The following is an 18,092-nucleotide window of genomic DNA, read 5'->3' as shown; positions in this document are numbered from 1 at the left end:
CTCCGTCTCTTTAGATCACTCTCAGCTCAGCACCCGCGTTTCCTTTATCAAAGTCTTTCTGGTTTTGAAGTTTCTTGTGGTGAAATTACATGACTCTGAGTCATCAAAGAGGATTCTTCTTACTCATCCTTGGAGGCACAACTTGTAGCTTCCTGCATTTCGTAAGAAATTGCTTTAATATTCTCAGATAACGAATTAGTTACTAATTAATAATTCCATACCCGTAGTGGCTCCTTGCATTAACAGCCAGTTATAACAGCAAATAACCTAGTTCTGTTCATACAGAAAACCTCCCATGGCTTTGTGACTGGGTGTTACGTGCTGTACATATGCATGCATCTTGAAATGCAATGACAGGGGCGCTTCTTAGAATATGTGAGCCTTAGAATTTGGATTCGATGACTGTTCCTGGAGTAAGCACTAAGGTGAAATAAAATATCTGAACTCTGAGTCCTTTCTGTGGCCCACCAGATGTGCTGACTCCTGCAGCTCTCTGCCATCCCAGCGTCCCTGTGAGAGTGGCTGCCATGAGGACAGAGTGCCCTGCAGACCCAGAGATAGCTGAGAGAAGGCTGAGGCTCAGCTTTGAAATGCTAATCTGTTTCTTCTGTCCTTCCAAGATGTAGCCCAGGGAGGCAGTGGGTGGGAAGTTGGTATTAATTTAGAATTTGAAGCTTTAGCACAATCTGTTACACTTTTAGCACATTAGGAACTGTTTAATATTTAAGGCGGTATTGAAGTTAAGATGGAACTTCGTCCTACTTTCAAAATTGGCAAGAAATATCACCCTGATTTTGAAAAAGTGCCTCGCTGCCAATTAAAAATAACAATCAGGATCCTCCCTAATCCTCCTGATGAGGAGTTCTGCAAGGTTAATTTTTCAAGGTCCCTATCGTGGCTGCACAGGGAGGTTTACTCCCACACAGGAGTCACAACCCTGCAGTCTTTGTCACTGTGATTTTTACAAGGCCCAGAGTTGTACCGTGATCCTCAACAGCAAATGCAAAGAGCGAGTCTCTCCCTTCGGGTATTTTAGATAACATAAACATTCCCTCATGGGAATCAGCATCTTGAGAGGACAGGGAGGAGGAAATGAGAAGGAAATGGTGATTTTTGTGGCTGTGCTGATGTATGCTAGCAGGAAATCTGCGGAATCCTAGCTTGTAGGTCTGTGTTGCTTAGGGCACGTGTCCCTCCAGAGAACTTGTGGTGCTCTGTACTGTGTGTGAGCTAGGCAACAAACTTTCAAATAGATCTAGAAATATCCCCTCTGCACAGCTGCTTGTGGAGGGAGAGGACAGATTAAAGTCCCATAGGCAAAAGTCAGAATGCCTGTGGATGTCAGGGCATGCAGCAGTGACGTACACTGGGTGTTCTCTGTGTTCAAAGTCAGTGTCTGTGAGATGGAGATAATAATTGTCCCTTTTCCTGCCCTCTTTGCTGCTGTGATCCCTTACTGGGCTTCTGTACACTGCCCAGAACAACAGAGCTTTACGTTTTAGATACTAGTTTAGATTAATGAATTGCTTCATGAAGGAAGCAAACTGGGGCAGGAGGTTGTTCAGACAAGGGCACGTAATGATGGGTAATGAATGGTATCCTAATTAAATCCATCTTTGGTCATTTCTTAAACCTGATGGAGAAGTGGATCTATGGAGAGCATACCCACTGCCTGTTCACGGCTGTGATAGCAAGGCAGCCCCGCTGTCCCTGGAATTGCCTTGTTGTGCACATTTCTGATTGCTCTGCTCTCTCCATGTGCACCAGCTGCTGCTGACCCCATCCCTGCCACTTGTACAAAGCCAACACCACGGTGTGCCTCTGCCCTTTGCTTTCTAGTTTTGCTTCCTTGATGGGGTAGAACAGGCTGTGGGCGTTGCAGCGTGGTGCCCTGTGTGCAGCATTCCTCCTGCGTCAGCCCTTTGCCCCTGCAGCTCATGGGTAAGCTGCTGGGCTGAAGCAAGAGAGAGTTTTTGCTGTCTCCACGGGGCTATACCTTGTCCTTCAGCTGCGGTTCATGCCCCTGTTGCCAGGTTTGAGCAGATGCTTGTTCTGTAACTGATGATGATGATACAGGTGCTCAGAAAAGGAAATAAATAGGAGGGAGAGACATTTTGGCTAGTGGTGCACTAAAACTACAGCAAAATACTGTGTTTACTGTCTAGAGAAGGACAAAGTCGATAAGAAACGAAAGTTTATTTTCAGGCTTTTAAGAGGATATAACAGTGAAGAATAACACAGCCTTAAAGAAGAAAGCTTGACTGTCCCTGTTTCAGGAGAGTTATAAACCTGTGAAATAGGGTTTTGTAATGCAACGTCTGAGAGCCATAACTGCAGCAGCACAGATGCACCTATGGATTACACGTGCTAAACAGCTTGTATAAGGCAAATCAATGAGGATGGCATCTTGGTTAAGCTGACTGAGTGTGGATCCATGGTCAGATTAAGGATGTATGCAGAATCATGACTTGCAAGCGGTGTTTGATTCGGCGTGAATGGATTGTTTAAAAAATGGGTGTCCTGTTGGATTTGTTCTGTACTATCAGTTCATTGTTGTGTTGTACCTGGTGGTTATGTTGGTAAGGGAGCAGACTGTGCCCCACTTACTCATGCTGAGGATCCTCTTTCTCCCTGTTAATTTCTGTCACCTCAGAAAAGCCCTTCCTTAGTGAGGTGGCAGTGTCTGGCCACAGGATCAAGACTGAGCAAAAACTGTGTTGAGGAATTACCTGAAAGACTGTCCAAAAATTGATCTTCAGTTACAGGTTGTACAAAATCGACAGGTTTATTCTATAAGAGCAGTAATCACAATGCTGAGAGTAGGCTTTCCTTCTTGTGCATTCACTGTTAGTTTAAAGCATCCCCTAGTCCTAGCTGGGGATATGATGAGAGCCTGTGCACACATTCAGTTTCTGGAGGGCCTTACTAATGACTATGAAGATGCCTCATCAGCAGTTCTTTAAGGGCAGAACTCCAGTGTTTCCTTCCTGGGTTTCATTAGTGGGTTGGTAGGCGGACTGCACATTTGCAGATACTTGACTGAGATTGTCTCCATGCAGCTGGAAGCCCAAAGATGAAAAACAATCTCCATACGTGGAGGAAGCACCTCTCCTGCTTCCTAGGAGCTGTCAGCACAAGTGAAAAAGGCATTTCCTGGCAGCAGTGGGAAGGCTGTGTGCCTCTGGCAGGATGCTGCTCTCTCTGACCCATCAGCACACAGTGCTGTGGAAGAGGACAGCGTTACAACTCTTCAGATGTTCCCCACGTTTCTGCAGCAGAGATTTCTAAACCTCCCCACATGCAGCTGACAGTGGGATGTGCTGCTGGTGTGATGATCTGGAGATCAGCTGTACGTCAGGGGTGATGTTAAAGACCAAAGTCCTGCCGACTAAGAAGAACCACAGTCCTCATAGGCTGTGGCAGTCGGCTGCTGAGCTCCTTGTTTTTCTGGATGCTGTGTGGAGGCAGGCAGGGGCTGGGGATGAGATAAAACAGGTTCTGCTCCTCTGTCAGCAACAAGGCCAGGGTGGTGAGATTGGATAACCTGCTCTTCATCTGAACTCGTCCAATTCTTTCAGTGCACGCTACATCTGACGGATTTGTTGGAAAATTTCAGGTGGCTGAGGCTTTGGCCAGGTTGCAGATACAAAAATAGCCCCTTGTGTGCTGGTTTTGTTCTTGGTCTCATCTGGTGCTCCGGAGGGTTGCAGGAGTGTGAAGCTGGAGGGAAGAGGTGGCTCAGCTCAAAGGCTGTGATGCCATTTGGGTTCACTTACCTTTTGGTGCACCTCTTCCTTCCTATCTCCTCCTCCTCTTTCATCACTTCTGCCCCCACAAATATCTAAGGCTTAAAATAATGTGCTTGCCTTTTATCTGCCAATAGTCTGATGTGAAGTAGTTCCTCTTCGTAGCCATGAATTTATGTTTGGCCTGTTTACTCAGGTGCTAGACAGTATTTCTGGCTGCACAGATGGCAAGTCTAATACAGGCTTCTGGGTTTGACTTTTATGTGTGTTTACATCTTCATGGTACAATAGTTATCTGAAGAGACAAACTGGAACATTGGGAAGCGTTAACCTTGGGCCAGATGCTGAGGTGTGTGAAGGGCTTGGAGGTGCCCAGAGCACAGATGGAGCCTGCGCAGCCCTGCAGCACTGCTGTCCTGGGGGAGCATTGGCTGCTAGGGTCTTCTTTCATCAAACACATCATCATGCTGCGGTTGGGCAAGTGAGATTTGAGACGTGGAGTGCTGTGAGGTGGGAATGGTGGTGCGGCTGTGGCAGGCCCTGCTCAGTCCTGCGTGCTCCCATTTGCTTTAATGCATCAGCTCTCCTGAAAAAAGCCTGGACTTCTAGCAATTCCTCAACAGTGCACTGTGACACCGTGCTGTGAGTTTTGTCAGTCCTCCAGTGCCAAGCAGAGCCGGTCTATCTACATTTAAGAAACAGATAGTGTGAGGTGGTGACATGTTGGCTGCTGTGTGGGAAAGAGCAGTGACGCATTCTTGCTGTGAGATTTGCTGTGGCAAAAGCAGTTAACACTTCTGTTTTTTTTGAAAGTTCTGCTAATCCCACAGCTCCACTCCATTTCCAAGTAAAGGACTAGAAGGGGAAAAAAATCATAGAACCATGGAATGGCCTGGGTTGAAAAGGATCACAATGCTCATCCGGTTCCAACCCCCTGCTGTGTGCAGGGTTACCAACCAGCAGACCAGGCTGCCCAGAGCCACGTCCAGCCTGCAGGGATGGAGCATCCACAAAAAGGTCCCAGGGTTGGAGTTAAATACATGAAATTAATTTCTGCTTTTTTCGTAAGTTGCAGAGCTTAGTACTGAGATTCTGGACATGCGTTGTTCTATTTATTTGTTTTTTTTTGTGTGTGTGTGTGGTTCAGATTCTCAGCTGGCATGAAGTCATCTGGTCTAACTCACCTGGCTTTACTGGCATTGTGCCGTCTTCCTGCTGAAGGTTTGGCCTTCTGTGTTTGAAGAAAATTGCAGTATTCATCGAGGTTGGCTGTGGCAAGAGTGATTCTTTCAGTACCGCTGTGCCAGCCAAGTCTTTGCCTTGAATAAAAAGTCCATTTATTTCAGAACTTTTTGGCAGCCTAAGTTTAAAAAGTAGACTTTTTTCGGTTGGGATAACAAGGCTTTAGAGAAACGTGCTTAAAATTTGAGTACTGACTGTTCTTATTAAAATAACCTCCAATAAAAGATAACTTCCTTGTCCCGCAGAAGTCATCTGGGTGTCTGGAAAGAGCAGCAGGAGAAAAACTGCTGAATTTTAATCTGCTTTTGTGATTCATATGAAGCCTCACTGGGGTGTGCTGGGGAATTGTAGGAAACGTGTCAGTTGCAGAAAAGGGTTCCTCAAAATGTGTTCTTAATGTTTCATTTTCTTAATACCTGTTTATATGCAGCCTCATAGTATGGTGATCTCATATCAGAATATATATGTATTATATAACATGCATATGTTAAAATACACAGTTATGCAATGTCTAGCTTATGCATTTAAAAGGAAGGGCCCTTTTAGCTCACTTTTTTGCATTATGGTGGGAACAGTGCTTCCAGTGAAGCCTGCTGCTCCTCTGCATGGGTGACTGTTCAGTCATTCCCTGTGCTTCATGGGAAAGCTCTGTGCCCTCAAAAGATGCTTTTTAAGGATCTGTATTGGTTGGAGCAGAGTTGCTTCGGGTGTGGGCTGTGTAATCTGGGCCCCAAAGGTCCCCAGTATCAGAAGAGATTGTTCAGTGTGCAGAGAAATGTTGTGTTTTGTGTTCCCTGGAAAAGTCACTTAATTTGAAATAGCTTTAGTCTTCTGGGCTCTATGACTTCATGTGCTGCTGGTAAATCAGCCCATGCTTTGAATTCCTGTCCGCAGGCTGTGCTGAAGTGTGAGAGGGTTTGGTTTTTTTGCATTTTCAATCAGGATGAAGGTCCCTTTTGTGATCAGACCAGCAACTGAAAAAAAAAAAAAAAAAAAAAAAAAATCCAAAGTCACTTACATGGCAAGTAAAATGTAATACCTGGTTTAGAAGCAAAATGATGGATTGGTTTGTTTTCTTTGTCCTTGTTTTAAGACCCTTCCTTTGCTTGCCTTTCCACAGGTGCCGCTTACAGAAGCAGTGGACCCGGTTGATTTGGAGGATTACCTTATCACACACCCCATTGCAGTCGAGTCTGGCCCCTTGAGAGACTTGCTCGAGTTTCCTCCCGATGACATTGAGGTTGTGTACACCCCCCGAGAATGTCGGACGCTTGTGTCAGCTGTTCCTGAAGAGAGGTAGGAGGAGACAGGGGAGCACCTTGCCCAAGGGAGTCAGTTGTTCTGCATTTGAAAATCTGCAAGGGTGAAGTCTGGAATTCTTGTCTGTGATGTGCCTGAAGTGAAAGTCTGCACGTCTACCACTCTAAAGATGTTGTTCCTTATTCTTTTACAGTGAGATGGACCCTCACGTGAGGGACTGTGTGAGAAGTTACACGGAAGACTGGGCAATTGTGAACAGAAAGTGAGTTCCCTGTGACGTTTGTCAGCTTGATTTCAGGTTATTTTCAGGGTGACTAGCTGCTATGAGGAAGCTCGAAAATGGTTTTCCTGGCTACTGCTTTCGTGTGCCTTGGCTTTTATTTGCCTCGCTGAGCTGAACTGATGCTTTGTTTTTAACTGAAAAGATGCTTTTTGTTTTGAAAATTAGATCTCATGGACATCAAAACCCCTTAGGGCATTTTTGAAAATCTAGGCCATTTCCATCAACTGCAGCTCCTTTAAAATATTGGGGAATGTAAAATTACTTTAGGGATTTAAACGTAACTGTCAGCATTTGCTCCCTTTCATACATTTTTAGTCCTTCCTATAAGATGTAAGGTTTACATATGCAGATGCAAGCACCTTAAGGTGCAACATTCTGCAACATTTGTTTGTTCACAAAGAAACATTTGGAATGAGCACAGTTTAAACAAATGCCTGTTAGTGTTTGAGCTGTCACAGTCTTTACAAAGTGAGCTAACTGTTTAGAGAATATGCACCAATTTATACAAATTAGCTGGGAAGTTTCTAAGTAGCTTTAGGTTGAACATACTCTCTCAGATGATTGAAGGTCTGATGACTTCAGAAGCTATTGTCGAGGAATAAGTGATCCATGTGATGTGCATCACCTTAAAATGACTTGACTACAGCTACAGCTCTGCCCTTGTAGTAGTTGCTACAATTCACTGGTTTAATGTTGTCCAGAGCACTGCTCCAGAGGATGCTGAAGATATGCTTTGCAGTGCTAAGATGACCTAATAAAAATGTGGTTTGTAACCTCTTAGCGAAAAAAAAAAAAAGGAAACTTGAGAGAGGATGTTTTATTAACTCCCAGCCATTGTGGGCAGAGCCAGGACTGCACAATAGGCTTGGGTGGTGTGACCCACTCAGCAAGCATACCTCACAGCTTCTCAATGACTTTTAGTGGAATCTCTAACACCTGGCTGTGTTTCCTGCACTGGATTGGTTGGAAACAGCAAAGCTTTCTGTCCTGTGCAGATGTGGTCAGTGCCAAGGAAGGCATGCAGCTAAAGGCATTAGAGTTGTCTGAGTGGGGCGAGGCTGTGCTGAGTGATTGCTGAGCTGCAGCCCAAGCCTTGCTCCTTTGGAAGAGGAGAGGCAGTTCCGTAAGCATCCCTAGCAGTTTTTGCTGTGATAAAATCACAGCAGTGCACTGCATAGAAACAAGAAGGTTGTTGTTGTAGCAGAACAGGAGCCCAAAAGCACGACTGCAAAGAATTGAATTGTTTTTCAAGTAAGGTCGTCTTGTCTACCAGATCAGGAATCTGTTACTGGATGATGGTAGCTGGTTTCTCTTGGTCTTTCTTACTGGATGGTTACAAGTGGTTGGCCAGATTTGGGGGTACAACATCCTGATCATCGAGCTTCAGAAGAGCTTGACTTCTGCCGTGCTATTCTTCTTTCTCCTCCACACCAGGGGAAATAGTCTTTATTTCAATCTTTCTCTATGGTTCTTCATTACCAAAATATATTTGGGGACAGCGAAATCTGTCCATTAGGTGAATAGTTTAATGGTATTCAGACTGAATATATGCCTTTGCTTTCCTCTTCTTTCACCTTCCATTCATTACTCACTGCTTGCACATCTATGTGCCTGCCATGTCTGTTTAGCTTTCTGTAGTAACTGTAGAAGCAGGGCAGGATATAAGCAATTGATTGTAGGTGCAATCCCAGCACTACTTTGGAAATTGACTTCGTTTAACTTAAGTCAGACTGACTGAGTTTTGTAAAGAGGCTATGGCTCAGGCCATATGTGTGTGAACGCAGACACAGTGCCATTTGGTATCCTAAAATTTGTTAGTCAAAGAGATGTGATCTTGTTAGCAACAGCAGACAGATTGTTTACTAGCAAGTGCTCTTGAGCTCTGGAATGCTCTGGAGGACCCAGTTCTGTTTATAAAGATGCTCTGGGAAGATGCTCATTTTATTTGGAGTCAGAAACTCAAATGTTTTCCAGCATACTCAGAACCTCAGTGCTGCTTGCAGTCCAGCCTAGTGCTGGTGCTTTGGTTTGCATGGTGTTAATATTGTCTGTTCCCAGCCAATTCCTGCTCCTACAGAACCACTGGCCTTCCATCTTCTCCTTATTGTCCTGTCTTAAGCTTGGCATCACAATTGCTCATTTTATGATGCCCTTAATTGGGCATTGATAATAATTCCTTGGACATCACCCAGCATTTCTTTAGAGTTGAACAAAGTCACACTGTAGTACAAGAATACTGGTTGTTGGATTATTACACAGCTACAGTGGGTACACTGTTTGCAGAGAGCAATTCATGCTTTGAGATGATCCGCACTGCTAATACTGCGTTTGTTCTGTAATTCTGCTTCTGGGTTTGGGATCAAAAATAATGCTAAAAGTGCGCTTGAAATGCTTTGTTTTCAGGTATCACAAACTGGGGACTGGATTTAATCCCAACACTTTAGACAAACAGAAGGAGAGGCAAAAGGGGCTCCCCAAACAGGTCTTTGAGTCTGATGAAGCTCCAGATGGCAACAGTTACCACGATGAACAAGTAATGTACCTTTCAAACCTTGCCACCTAAAACCTAATGTAGAGTTGCATTTTAAAAGTGCAATCCCTTTCCCACTGTAAGTTGCTTTCAATTTGTTGAATCTCAGGATGACCTTAAGCGGCGCTCAATGTCGATTGACGATACTCCTCGGGGCAGCTGGGCTTGCAGTATTTTTGATCTGAAGAACTCCCTTCCAGATGCCCTTCTCCCAAACCTGCTGGACCGAACCCCCAATGAAGAGATTGACCACCACAATGAAGATCAGAGGAAGTCCAATAGGCATAAGGAGCTTTTTGCACTACACCCGGCTCCAGATGAGGTATTTTTATATGTATGTGGGTGAGATTAAAAAAGTGGAGGATATAGAGAATGTGAAATCTGTCAGTCTGCCAATGATTCAAAGAGTCAAGATCATCTCTGTTAAATTTCCATGAGAACCTTAGCTGGTTTGCAGGAGTTGAGAGTTTTTCGGTATGTTACATACATGCTGCTTTCTGAAGATTCATTTTCCCTTATGGATATCTGATCACTGTAATGTAGAAACATTAGAGGGATTTAATTTAGTGTATTAGAGGCTGCTGCTGCATACATCACATTGGTAAACCTTGGGTTAGATTGATGCTAGTGTCTTAGAAGGAAAAAGCACCACGTGTACTTGTGTCACAGTGGTATTAGTGGTTTTACAAGTGTTGTCTGTAAACTGTTCCTGTGTACATTTCAGGAGGAGCCTATAGAACGACTTAGCATTCCTGAAGTACCCAAAGAGCACTTTGGCCAAAGACTCCTGGTGAAGTGTTTGTCTCTTAAGTAAGTATCCCTCCAACAAAGAGCTACGCTATAGAAATTGAGAATTTAAGTCTGTTACATCCAGATGCTTCTGGGATAACTCTGCCATCTTGTTTCATATCCTTAAAACATTGTAACTTTGATTTGGTCATGGGCTTAAAGGTTAATTCTCTGAAGTGCACCATACGCAGTAATGTGCATCATATGATTTTATCTTTGAGACTTCCTTTGTATTGGTCTGACATAGAAGATTTTCACTCGACTTGGCTTTTTTTGCCTTCTTTTTCAGCCAATCTGTAGTTATACCTGTCCCATATTGCTAGCATACATCTTGGCTGTGCTTGTGTAGGGCTCTGCAATTGGCCACCCATTGGTATTCAGCTGTGTAACAAGGATATGTAAGTGGGGCAAGAAAAACATATTAAAAGTGCTTGAGCCTTAAAAACATAAGGTTAACACTTTACAGTGTTAGAAAATCAAAGATTCGTCAAAGTTTAGGCTCAACAACCTTGACTGTGTCCCTTTAAGAGTGAAGACTTTATATACTTAGCAAGCATTAACTGAAGGAATAGAAACCTGTTAAACAAGTTTAATGAAGTGGAGCTCCTGAATGTAGGGTTACCTGCAGCTGGTTCATTGCCTATAACTCTTCTCTAATAACACAAGGTAAAATTTTACTGTTATTCCCTTGGAGAAATAAAGTACAAAACTGATTTTCCACACTGCTGTATTCATCTTCTGTGTCCTCAGTTAGGTCAACCCTTCTTATTAGAGAGCCCCAGTTAGACTACATTGCAGCTCATAACTGAGATATATGTGTGGGACGTATCTCCTGCTTGTAGAGTAATCCAGGACCTAATATAGCCGTAGAGATGAACTGATTTTGCAGCCTTTTATGAACTGGAACAACATAATATGCAGTAGCAGTGGAGCTTCCTCTCCAAAGGATGGTGTCTGTAGCACAAATAAGTTAAATTCTGGAAATTTATGATTTCTGCTATTTGAGCTGGCTCTAAATTTATATCTAATCTGCCCAAATACATGCTTGTTTGTGTACCACAGTAATCTCTGAAACTTTATTTATCATTTTAATAGCTAGCATCCAAGGTTGTGCTGTCTTAATGACACAAGAAGTGTGTAGTCTCTTCCCCAGGGAATTTTTCAGTCTAAAGAGAAATGTGGGTAAAAGAGAAAGATTACTTTTCAATGTAAAATTACATCAGCAGGCTCCTTTTCAAGTTAATCTCACTTTTGTTTTAGAACTAGAGAAAATACCTGTTTGATGATACAGCCCTATATGTTGTTCTGCCTGATGGCAGAAAGGGTTCCAGCCTGCAGAGCTCTGAACACAAGGTGCTGGGGGATGCTGCTGTGGATTCAACATTAGTTGCATAGGTTGACTGTGCAGGCAGAATTGCATTTCAGTCTTAATTTTGTATAGGAGCGAGGACAGGTGAGGAGTGGGGGAGAAAAGGGGAGTGAGACCTCCCTCTTTTCAACACAGGAAGCCCTTAGGTTGGCTCTGCTGCTCCTGATATCTGAACTAACAGTGCTTGGTGGTCGCTTTACCCAGGCAGGATTTGGGAAGTGTGTAGATTGCTGTTTTTTGGTACAAAATGCAAGTCATTTGATTCTATATGTTTCTTTCTTTCAAGGTTTGAGATAGAAATTGAGCCCATTTTTGCAAGTTTGGCTTTGTATGATGTTAAAGAAAAGAAAAAGGTATGTTTCTTATTACTTTACATTTCAGCCTGGGTGTTACAGATTGTGTTATAAAACAGAGGGGTTTCTTTCTGAAAACAGACACTTCAGGAAGACAGTGAGATACAAGTGGTTGAAAGAGCGATGAGGGCATTTCATCATGAACTTCCTTACGTGTTCTCCTTCTGCTTAGCAAAGCAGTTGAAGTATAACTACATTTCTAAAAATGTTATTTAATATGTGAGTGCCTGAAATCAGTATATATATATTTTCCAATCTTGGCTTTCAGAAGTCTTCTCCCCGGAGAGAATTTAATCTCAATAAAAGGTTTCAGTTATTTAAGTTTTTATGACTTTCTTTTTCTTTTCTTTGAGGTTCAGCACGCTGTGTGTCCAAGTAACGTTCTAATAATGCACGAGAAAGTTATATGTGCTAAAATTGAAACAAAACTCAGCAGTCTTCAGTGTCTGAGCTCTAGGAGATACAAAATCCATTTATTCCCTATTTATGTTCTATCTTTAATATTTAAAGAGTCTCTTAGTTTTCCTAATTCAAGATATTAGCAATAGCAGAGAGAAAAATGTTAAAAATATGCATTTTGACATTTATCTCTTTGAGACTTGAATTTAATGCATTGAGTTTTAAGTTGTGTAGATGAGAACATGCGGAATATTATGTGAACTTTGTTTAATATTTAAATCACATTTCATAAGCCAATTTTATCATTTCATTACTCCATTTTTTCCCTTCTCTTAGTCAGTTCTTTAGTGACCTCTGGTGTTGATAACCAGCTCACATTCCTTTTGGCCTTGAACGAAGCCTTGATGCTGTAGAGGATTTGGTGTTTCAGTGTGAAGATCTCTCTGTCTCCTGCAGGATGATCTCCTCCAGAAGATCATTTTCTATTTTAATATTTTGATATTTCAATTCAGATAGCAGTTGTTTCCTCATCCTGTGATTGGAACTGCATGTCCTACAGGAGGAAGACAAAACTTATATTAATTTTCTCTTCTTCTTTTTTCTTTTCCTACTGTCCCGCTCTAATGCCATACTTATCTTTTCATGCATGGATTAGAAACGAGATGCTGTAGGTATTTTTTTTTCACTTGTGTCTTGAATTACCCGTGATGTTGGTGAGGATTTCACAGACAATAGGAAGAACTGATGCTGACTCTGCCCAACTTCTTCCTCAGATTTCAGAAAATTTCTACTTTGATTTAAACTCCGAACAAATGAAGGGAATGCTCCGTCCACATGTCCCCCCTGCTGCTATATCCACGCTGGCCAGGTCTGCCATCTTTTCAATCACCTATCCCTCTCAAGATGTGTTTCTGGTAATAAAGGTAAGAAATGCTTGAGAAATTTTAATTACTGTTGTCAATTCTATTCATATTAAAGTAAAACCAAGTGTGGGTCACTCCCCAGCTTGTTACTTCCACTTGCAAAGCAGTATTTTGTTCTCAGAAGTATAAACATTGGAACAACACATTTTTGTTTTCTTTCAAATCCTCTCACTTAGCACATAGAGTTCCTTAATAACAGGAGCAGTTCAGTGGAGGTATACATTATTATTATTGAAAAAGAGCAGAAACTGCATAGCTTTGCTTGATACAGGGCAGCTTTCTGGAATCTGACCTTGGTTTTCAGGTGAAATGACATGCAGCCTTCTTAAAATGATGGAGAAATGAATCATTTAAAAATATATCTCAATCAGAATCTCCTTTGAGAAAGGTATATGCCCTTAAGTCAGATTTTGAAATATCTTTACAGATTTGAATTGCTGAGAAAGCGTGATCCATAACTGAAATTAAATACCACATTGGTCACTCCTGGAATAAAGTATACAAAGATTGACGTTTTCTCTTTTTTTTCATTTGTTTGAAAGAGCACAGAAATGCTATGAGGTCAGACTGGCATTTGAATTTGTCTCTGCATAAATATTATCCTACCCTAATGAGGATTTTGATGCATACTTTCAGTTCACAGACAGTGGATACTTTGCTTTCTAGCAGCGTTTTTTGATGAGTTTGTACAAGTTCTTCTTGAACTGCATCTTACATGAAGTGTAAGCTTTTGAAGGTGACGTAAGACTTTCTAGCGTGCCAGAAAATTCCCAGATGAGAAAAAAGCTGTCAGTGTTTCAGGGAATAATTTGATTTCCTTTTTTTTTTTTTTGTCTCTAAATTTCTTCTCAAAATCGTGTCTTACACACATGATTTTCTGATTTTCACAAGATAGGAGGTTGAGATAACCCTGTGTTTCTGAAATGGAGATCTGTCCAAAAGAGCTTGTGACTGCACATCAGTGCTTGTAAAACCAGTGATCCAAGAGGAGCTGGTAGTGATTTACTTAAGTGATTTTTTGATTTGATGATGAAAAAGATAAAGTCAAGGATAAAGGAGACAGATGCATGGTGTGCTTATCCAGGTGAATTTTTGCATGGGTCTTCTTGTTATTTACTGTGAATCCTGTTTTTGTACAGATACTATTGCTGGCATTAACTCATTAGAGTGTAAGATACGAAAGGAAGTGGTCTTGTTCTTCATATTGTGTGGCTGTGCCTCTAGTGATTGATGAGTGCAAATGGCACTTCTTGAGTGTGGGAGAGCATTAAGGCTGCTGTAGTCAAACAATAACAATAACATGTGCACAGTAGCAAGCATGGAATGCAGTACCAGGATGCTTCTAAACAGAAGCAGTCTGCATGCTTGTGCTAGGGAGGGAATTTCTATCAAAAGCTGGGTTTCTTGCTAAGTGGGCACTGACTTATTCAGAGGCTTCAGAAGAAAATATGTACTCTTTGGCTGCTATAATTCGTTATTTGATTTGAAAACACGTTGATTTAGAATGGTGTGTCTTAACACAATGTGTCTTAACACAATGGAAGTGACCTTCTTGTGATGCTGCAGGAGTTCCTTAATAAGGAAATAAGAACAGTCTTCTGTAAATGATGATGGTGGTGACAGTGCAGGCTGTCTGTAAGACCTGAAAAATGAGCTGGAAGTGGCTCTAGAACTATAGAACTATACTAAACTGAAGTGAACTGGTATATGTTCCCTCTGAAACTCTATTTTACTCTTCTGATTTAATTATAGCTGGAAATGTGGGAACTTAATGGCTCTAACAGATTGAGTGCAGTGGTTGTTCCTGACACACAAAGGGAAATCAAGCTTCAACTCTTCTGAAAGAATGTTTTTGTTTCCTCGTGTTTGTTTAATTTAACAATGCTTGCTGGATACATGTTCTTATAATGGTTCATTTTCCCTTCTCAGCTTGAAAAAGTATTACAGCAGGGAGATATTGGTGAATGTGCTGAGCCTTACATGATTTTTAAAGAATCCGATGCAGCAAAGGTAAGATTTTCTTACATGTTTTGATTAAATTTGGCTATGAGCATTTTCAGGTATTTTCTTGCTAACAAATTGCACACTGTCACATTGTTTTCTTTCACCTTGATCTCAAGGGTCATTGATGTTGCTCCTATTTTAAGAAGATCCATTTTTAATTAAGGAACTTGTCAAATTCTAAACGGTAGCTAAGAGTCAAGGACCCTTGAATCTTGATGCCACACAGGGAAAGAGTAGTTAAAGGTCATCAGTTTTTGTAGGTGACAGAGGAGATGTGTGGTTACCATCAAGCTCAGTCATCTGTAATTCTGTGTCCCAAAGGATCAGCTCTGTGCTTTTAGCTTGGTCAGATGGTTTAGATGTCTTTGTGGTTTAGGCAGGCTTGGATGTGAATGTGCAGCAAGATTTCAATTTGTCTGCTGCTGATCTCCATCATAGTACCTCTCCCTTGCTCTAGAAGGGTTATAAACTGATAAAATACATCAACAGGGGATTCTCCATCAAATCTGGTTTTGAGTCACACTGCAGTTCTGATTGTTTTTCCTCTATTTTCTCTTGATTTTTCTTTTTGTTAATATTCTAAAGGTCCATAGTCAACAGCAGGGTAAAGCTTTTGTTCTTACACATAGTAAGGGTAGATAAGAAAATCTGTATCTTAGTATTCTATTTTTTTCATTAACATTCCTTTAATTCTTTGGCAGTTTGGGCATTGGCTTCTAAAGTGCAGTGGATAGCCTGGGCTAGCCCTGAAACACTAAAAAAGCTGTGCCTTGCTAAAGTTCTAACGTGTCTTTAGCTGAAGAAGCTATGTCACTGCACCACACTGAAAAAAACATCTATCTTTCACCTGAGGTATTCAGCAAACAGAAATTAAAACCTCTCCGTTTCCTGTGTTTGACAAGTTGGAATGTGCCTACGTGAAATTTAGGCTTTGGATTTGCAGGGAATGTAGGTGAAAAGGTAATGAAGGTCTCCTTTGCAGCGAGGTGCGTGAGCACGTGCTGAACTACAAGGGTGCAAGTAGCACAGCTTACTGTTGTTATTGAGCTCTCTGTCAGTGGATTTTTTTTAACAAATTGAAGCAAAAAGTTGCTGCTTAAAATGCAGAATTGTGGCAGTCATTTCATATCCCTTTTTCTTAGTGGCATGAATATGGTACTGCTTAGTTGAGGACTATTCTCTGCTTCCCATTTGGCTCCAGGTGATCTGGGCGCCTGCTGCATGAAATCATGTTAAGAGAGGTCATTTCAGACTTCATAGAGTAAAATTTGGTTTTTTTGGAAGGGTGGTGGGCCAGATGAGCTCACAGGGATTGTGCAGGCTATGGAGGAAGCTGAAGAGCACAGAGTCAGCTGCTCTGGATGTCAGGTTGTCCTGTACCTGGCGCTGTTGGTTGGATTGCAGTTCTGTGAAGCAGAAGCCTGCATAATGCATAGTGATGCCATTGTTATGTAGTGATTTTGTGAAATGAACCTTTGTTTCTGTACCTCTCTTTTTAACACTCTTGGTTTAATCTTTTCTTCGCAGAATAAGGAAAAGCTGGAAAAACTGAAATGCCAGGCAGAACAGTTTTGCCAAAGACTGGGCAAATATCGGATGCCTTTTGCGTGGACAGCCATTCATTTAATGAACATTGTGAGCAGTGCTGGAAGTTTGGAAAGAGATTCCACAGAAGTAGAAGTTGGCACAGGAGGTAAAGTGTGTGGCATCTGTATAAGTGAGCGTGGACAAATCCAGAGTGTCAGGAAGTCTTGATTTACACCCTGTGTCTGCCATTGCTCCTTTAATCCTGTTTCTCCCCCTGCCCTAGGCCTTCCGATAGTCTCAGGTCATGGTTGAAGTGAAACAGAGAAGTCCATGGTAACAAATGGATTTATCTTTCAAGGATTTTACAAGCAAACCATCTGTTATATTATTTAAAACCAGGCTTCTAAGTGTGAGAGTGTTACAGGCTGATGAACATTTTCCAAAGGAGTGGATTAATCTTTGCAAACCACACAGCTCATCTGAAACTGCTCTTCAGCATCCCCAAAACTGCCAACTTCATCATCTTTCAGAGCAAGGGAAACACATAAATCTCCACACGATAAAGACTTTTTTAATAGCAGTAAGGCACTGGGGTGAGGTTGCTGTGAGAGGAGCAGAAGTAGTTGGCTGTGCTTCATAGCCTCCTGATGCCTCAGGAGTGTGATTGTCTTAGCATAACCACCTCTTCTATCACGCTTATTGCATAATTTCCAAAGGCGGCAGCTATCTTCTTGTGTAGAAAATCCAGCTTGGAACAAAGGTAGGCTCTTGGACAGTTGTTTTTTTTTTCCTTTTTTTTTTTTTAAATTACTCTCCCTTTCTATTTTGTTTTTTGAAGAACGCAAAGGCTCGTGGTCAGAGAGAAGGAATTCCAGTATCGTTGGGCGGCGTTCGTTAGAGAGAACCACAAGCGGTGATGAGGCTTGCAATTTGACCAGTTTTAGGCCAGCTACTCTGACAGTGACAAACTTCTTTAAGCAGGTATTGTATGAAACCATCTGAGCAAAAAGTTGCTTCTTGTACAGAGTGATTGGATCATGAGGAATCAGTTTAGATCTGAATAAGTTCTTTGTGATACTTTCAGTATGTAATGTCTGTTTCCTCATCGTGGCATATCTTTGAGCAACATACTGTGAGTTTATTAGATTGTGTGCTCATCCTGCCACCAGCAGGTCTGCAGTTGAAAGGTGGATTCTTTCAGGAAGTGTACTGTGAGTAATTTACATTACAGAACTTGAAACTATTTGCTGTTTTTGCTTGAAGAGTGAACCATCATTATGGCACAGTGAGTTACCCGCTCTAATAGAAACGGTCCAGAAGAATGACCAGAAGAATGTTGGTGTGTTTTGCTCCAGATTGTTCTACTGTGTGCTGGGAAAATCACTGTTTGGCCTTTTGGTAAACATATTTAGCAAATTGTTCTTAAAAGCAAGTGCACAAAAGCTGAGGATAACTTTTTGGGTTAGTATGTCACAAAAAGTATTCCAGGTAGTCCTTAGTCCAAGAGTTGCATAGTCTCTGTCCTGATGCTTGCTTGATGCTGTTGGTTTCATTAGATGACAGAGAATCCTTTCCAGTCCCATTGGAGGGCTCAGAAACAGGTTCATGAATGTAATTTGCAGTCGGCACATCCAGTGATGCCCAAAACATCAGAACATTTCTCATGC

At 41.8% G+C, this 18,092-nt stretch overlaps 1 protein-coding gene across 9 annotated transcripts in view; it reads left to right on the top strand.

The window, feature by feature from the left end:
* Positions 1-18,092, top strand: part of DOCK7 (dedicator of cytokinesis 7) — an 88,709-nt gene that overhangs the window by 13,225 nt on the left and 57,392 nt on the right. For all 9 annotated transcript variants that reach the window (XR_006179310.1, XM_042873226.1, XM_042873222.1 and 6 more), the window contains exons 3-12: positions 6,109-6,284; positions 6,442-6,510; positions 8,935-9,064; positions 9,171-9,383; positions 9,786-9,871; positions 11,506-11,572; positions 12,745-12,894; positions 14,824-14,904; positions 16,426-16,591; positions 17,264-17,406. Coding sequence is in view for 8 of the 9 variants with exons in the window: in XM_042873226.1 (XP_042729160.1) it covers positions 6,109-6,284; positions 6,442-6,510; positions 8,935-9,064; positions 9,171-9,383; positions 9,786-9,871; positions 11,506-11,572; positions 12,745-12,894; positions 14,824-14,904; positions 16,426-16,591; positions 17,264-17,406 (1,281 nt within the window). In the remaining variant the exon portion in view is untranslated. The remainder of the gene's footprint in view (positions 1-6,108; positions 6,285-6,441; positions 6,511-8,934; positions 9,065-9,170; positions 9,384-9,785; positions 9,872-11,505; positions 11,573-12,744; positions 12,895-14,823; positions 14,905-16,425; positions 16,592-17,263; positions 17,407-18,092) is intronic.

The sequence above is a fragment of the Lagopus leucura genome, unplaced genomic scaffold (assembly GCF_019238085.1).
Source record: "Lagopus leucura isolate 7727_CA_CO unplaced genomic scaffold, USGS_WTPT01 Super-Scaffold_100009, whole genome shotgun sequence".
Lineage (NCBI taxonomy): Eukaryota > Metazoa > Chordata > Aves > Galliformes > Phasianidae > Lagopus > Lagopus leucura.
This window is presented reverse-complemented; position numbering and strand designations above follow the sequence as displayed.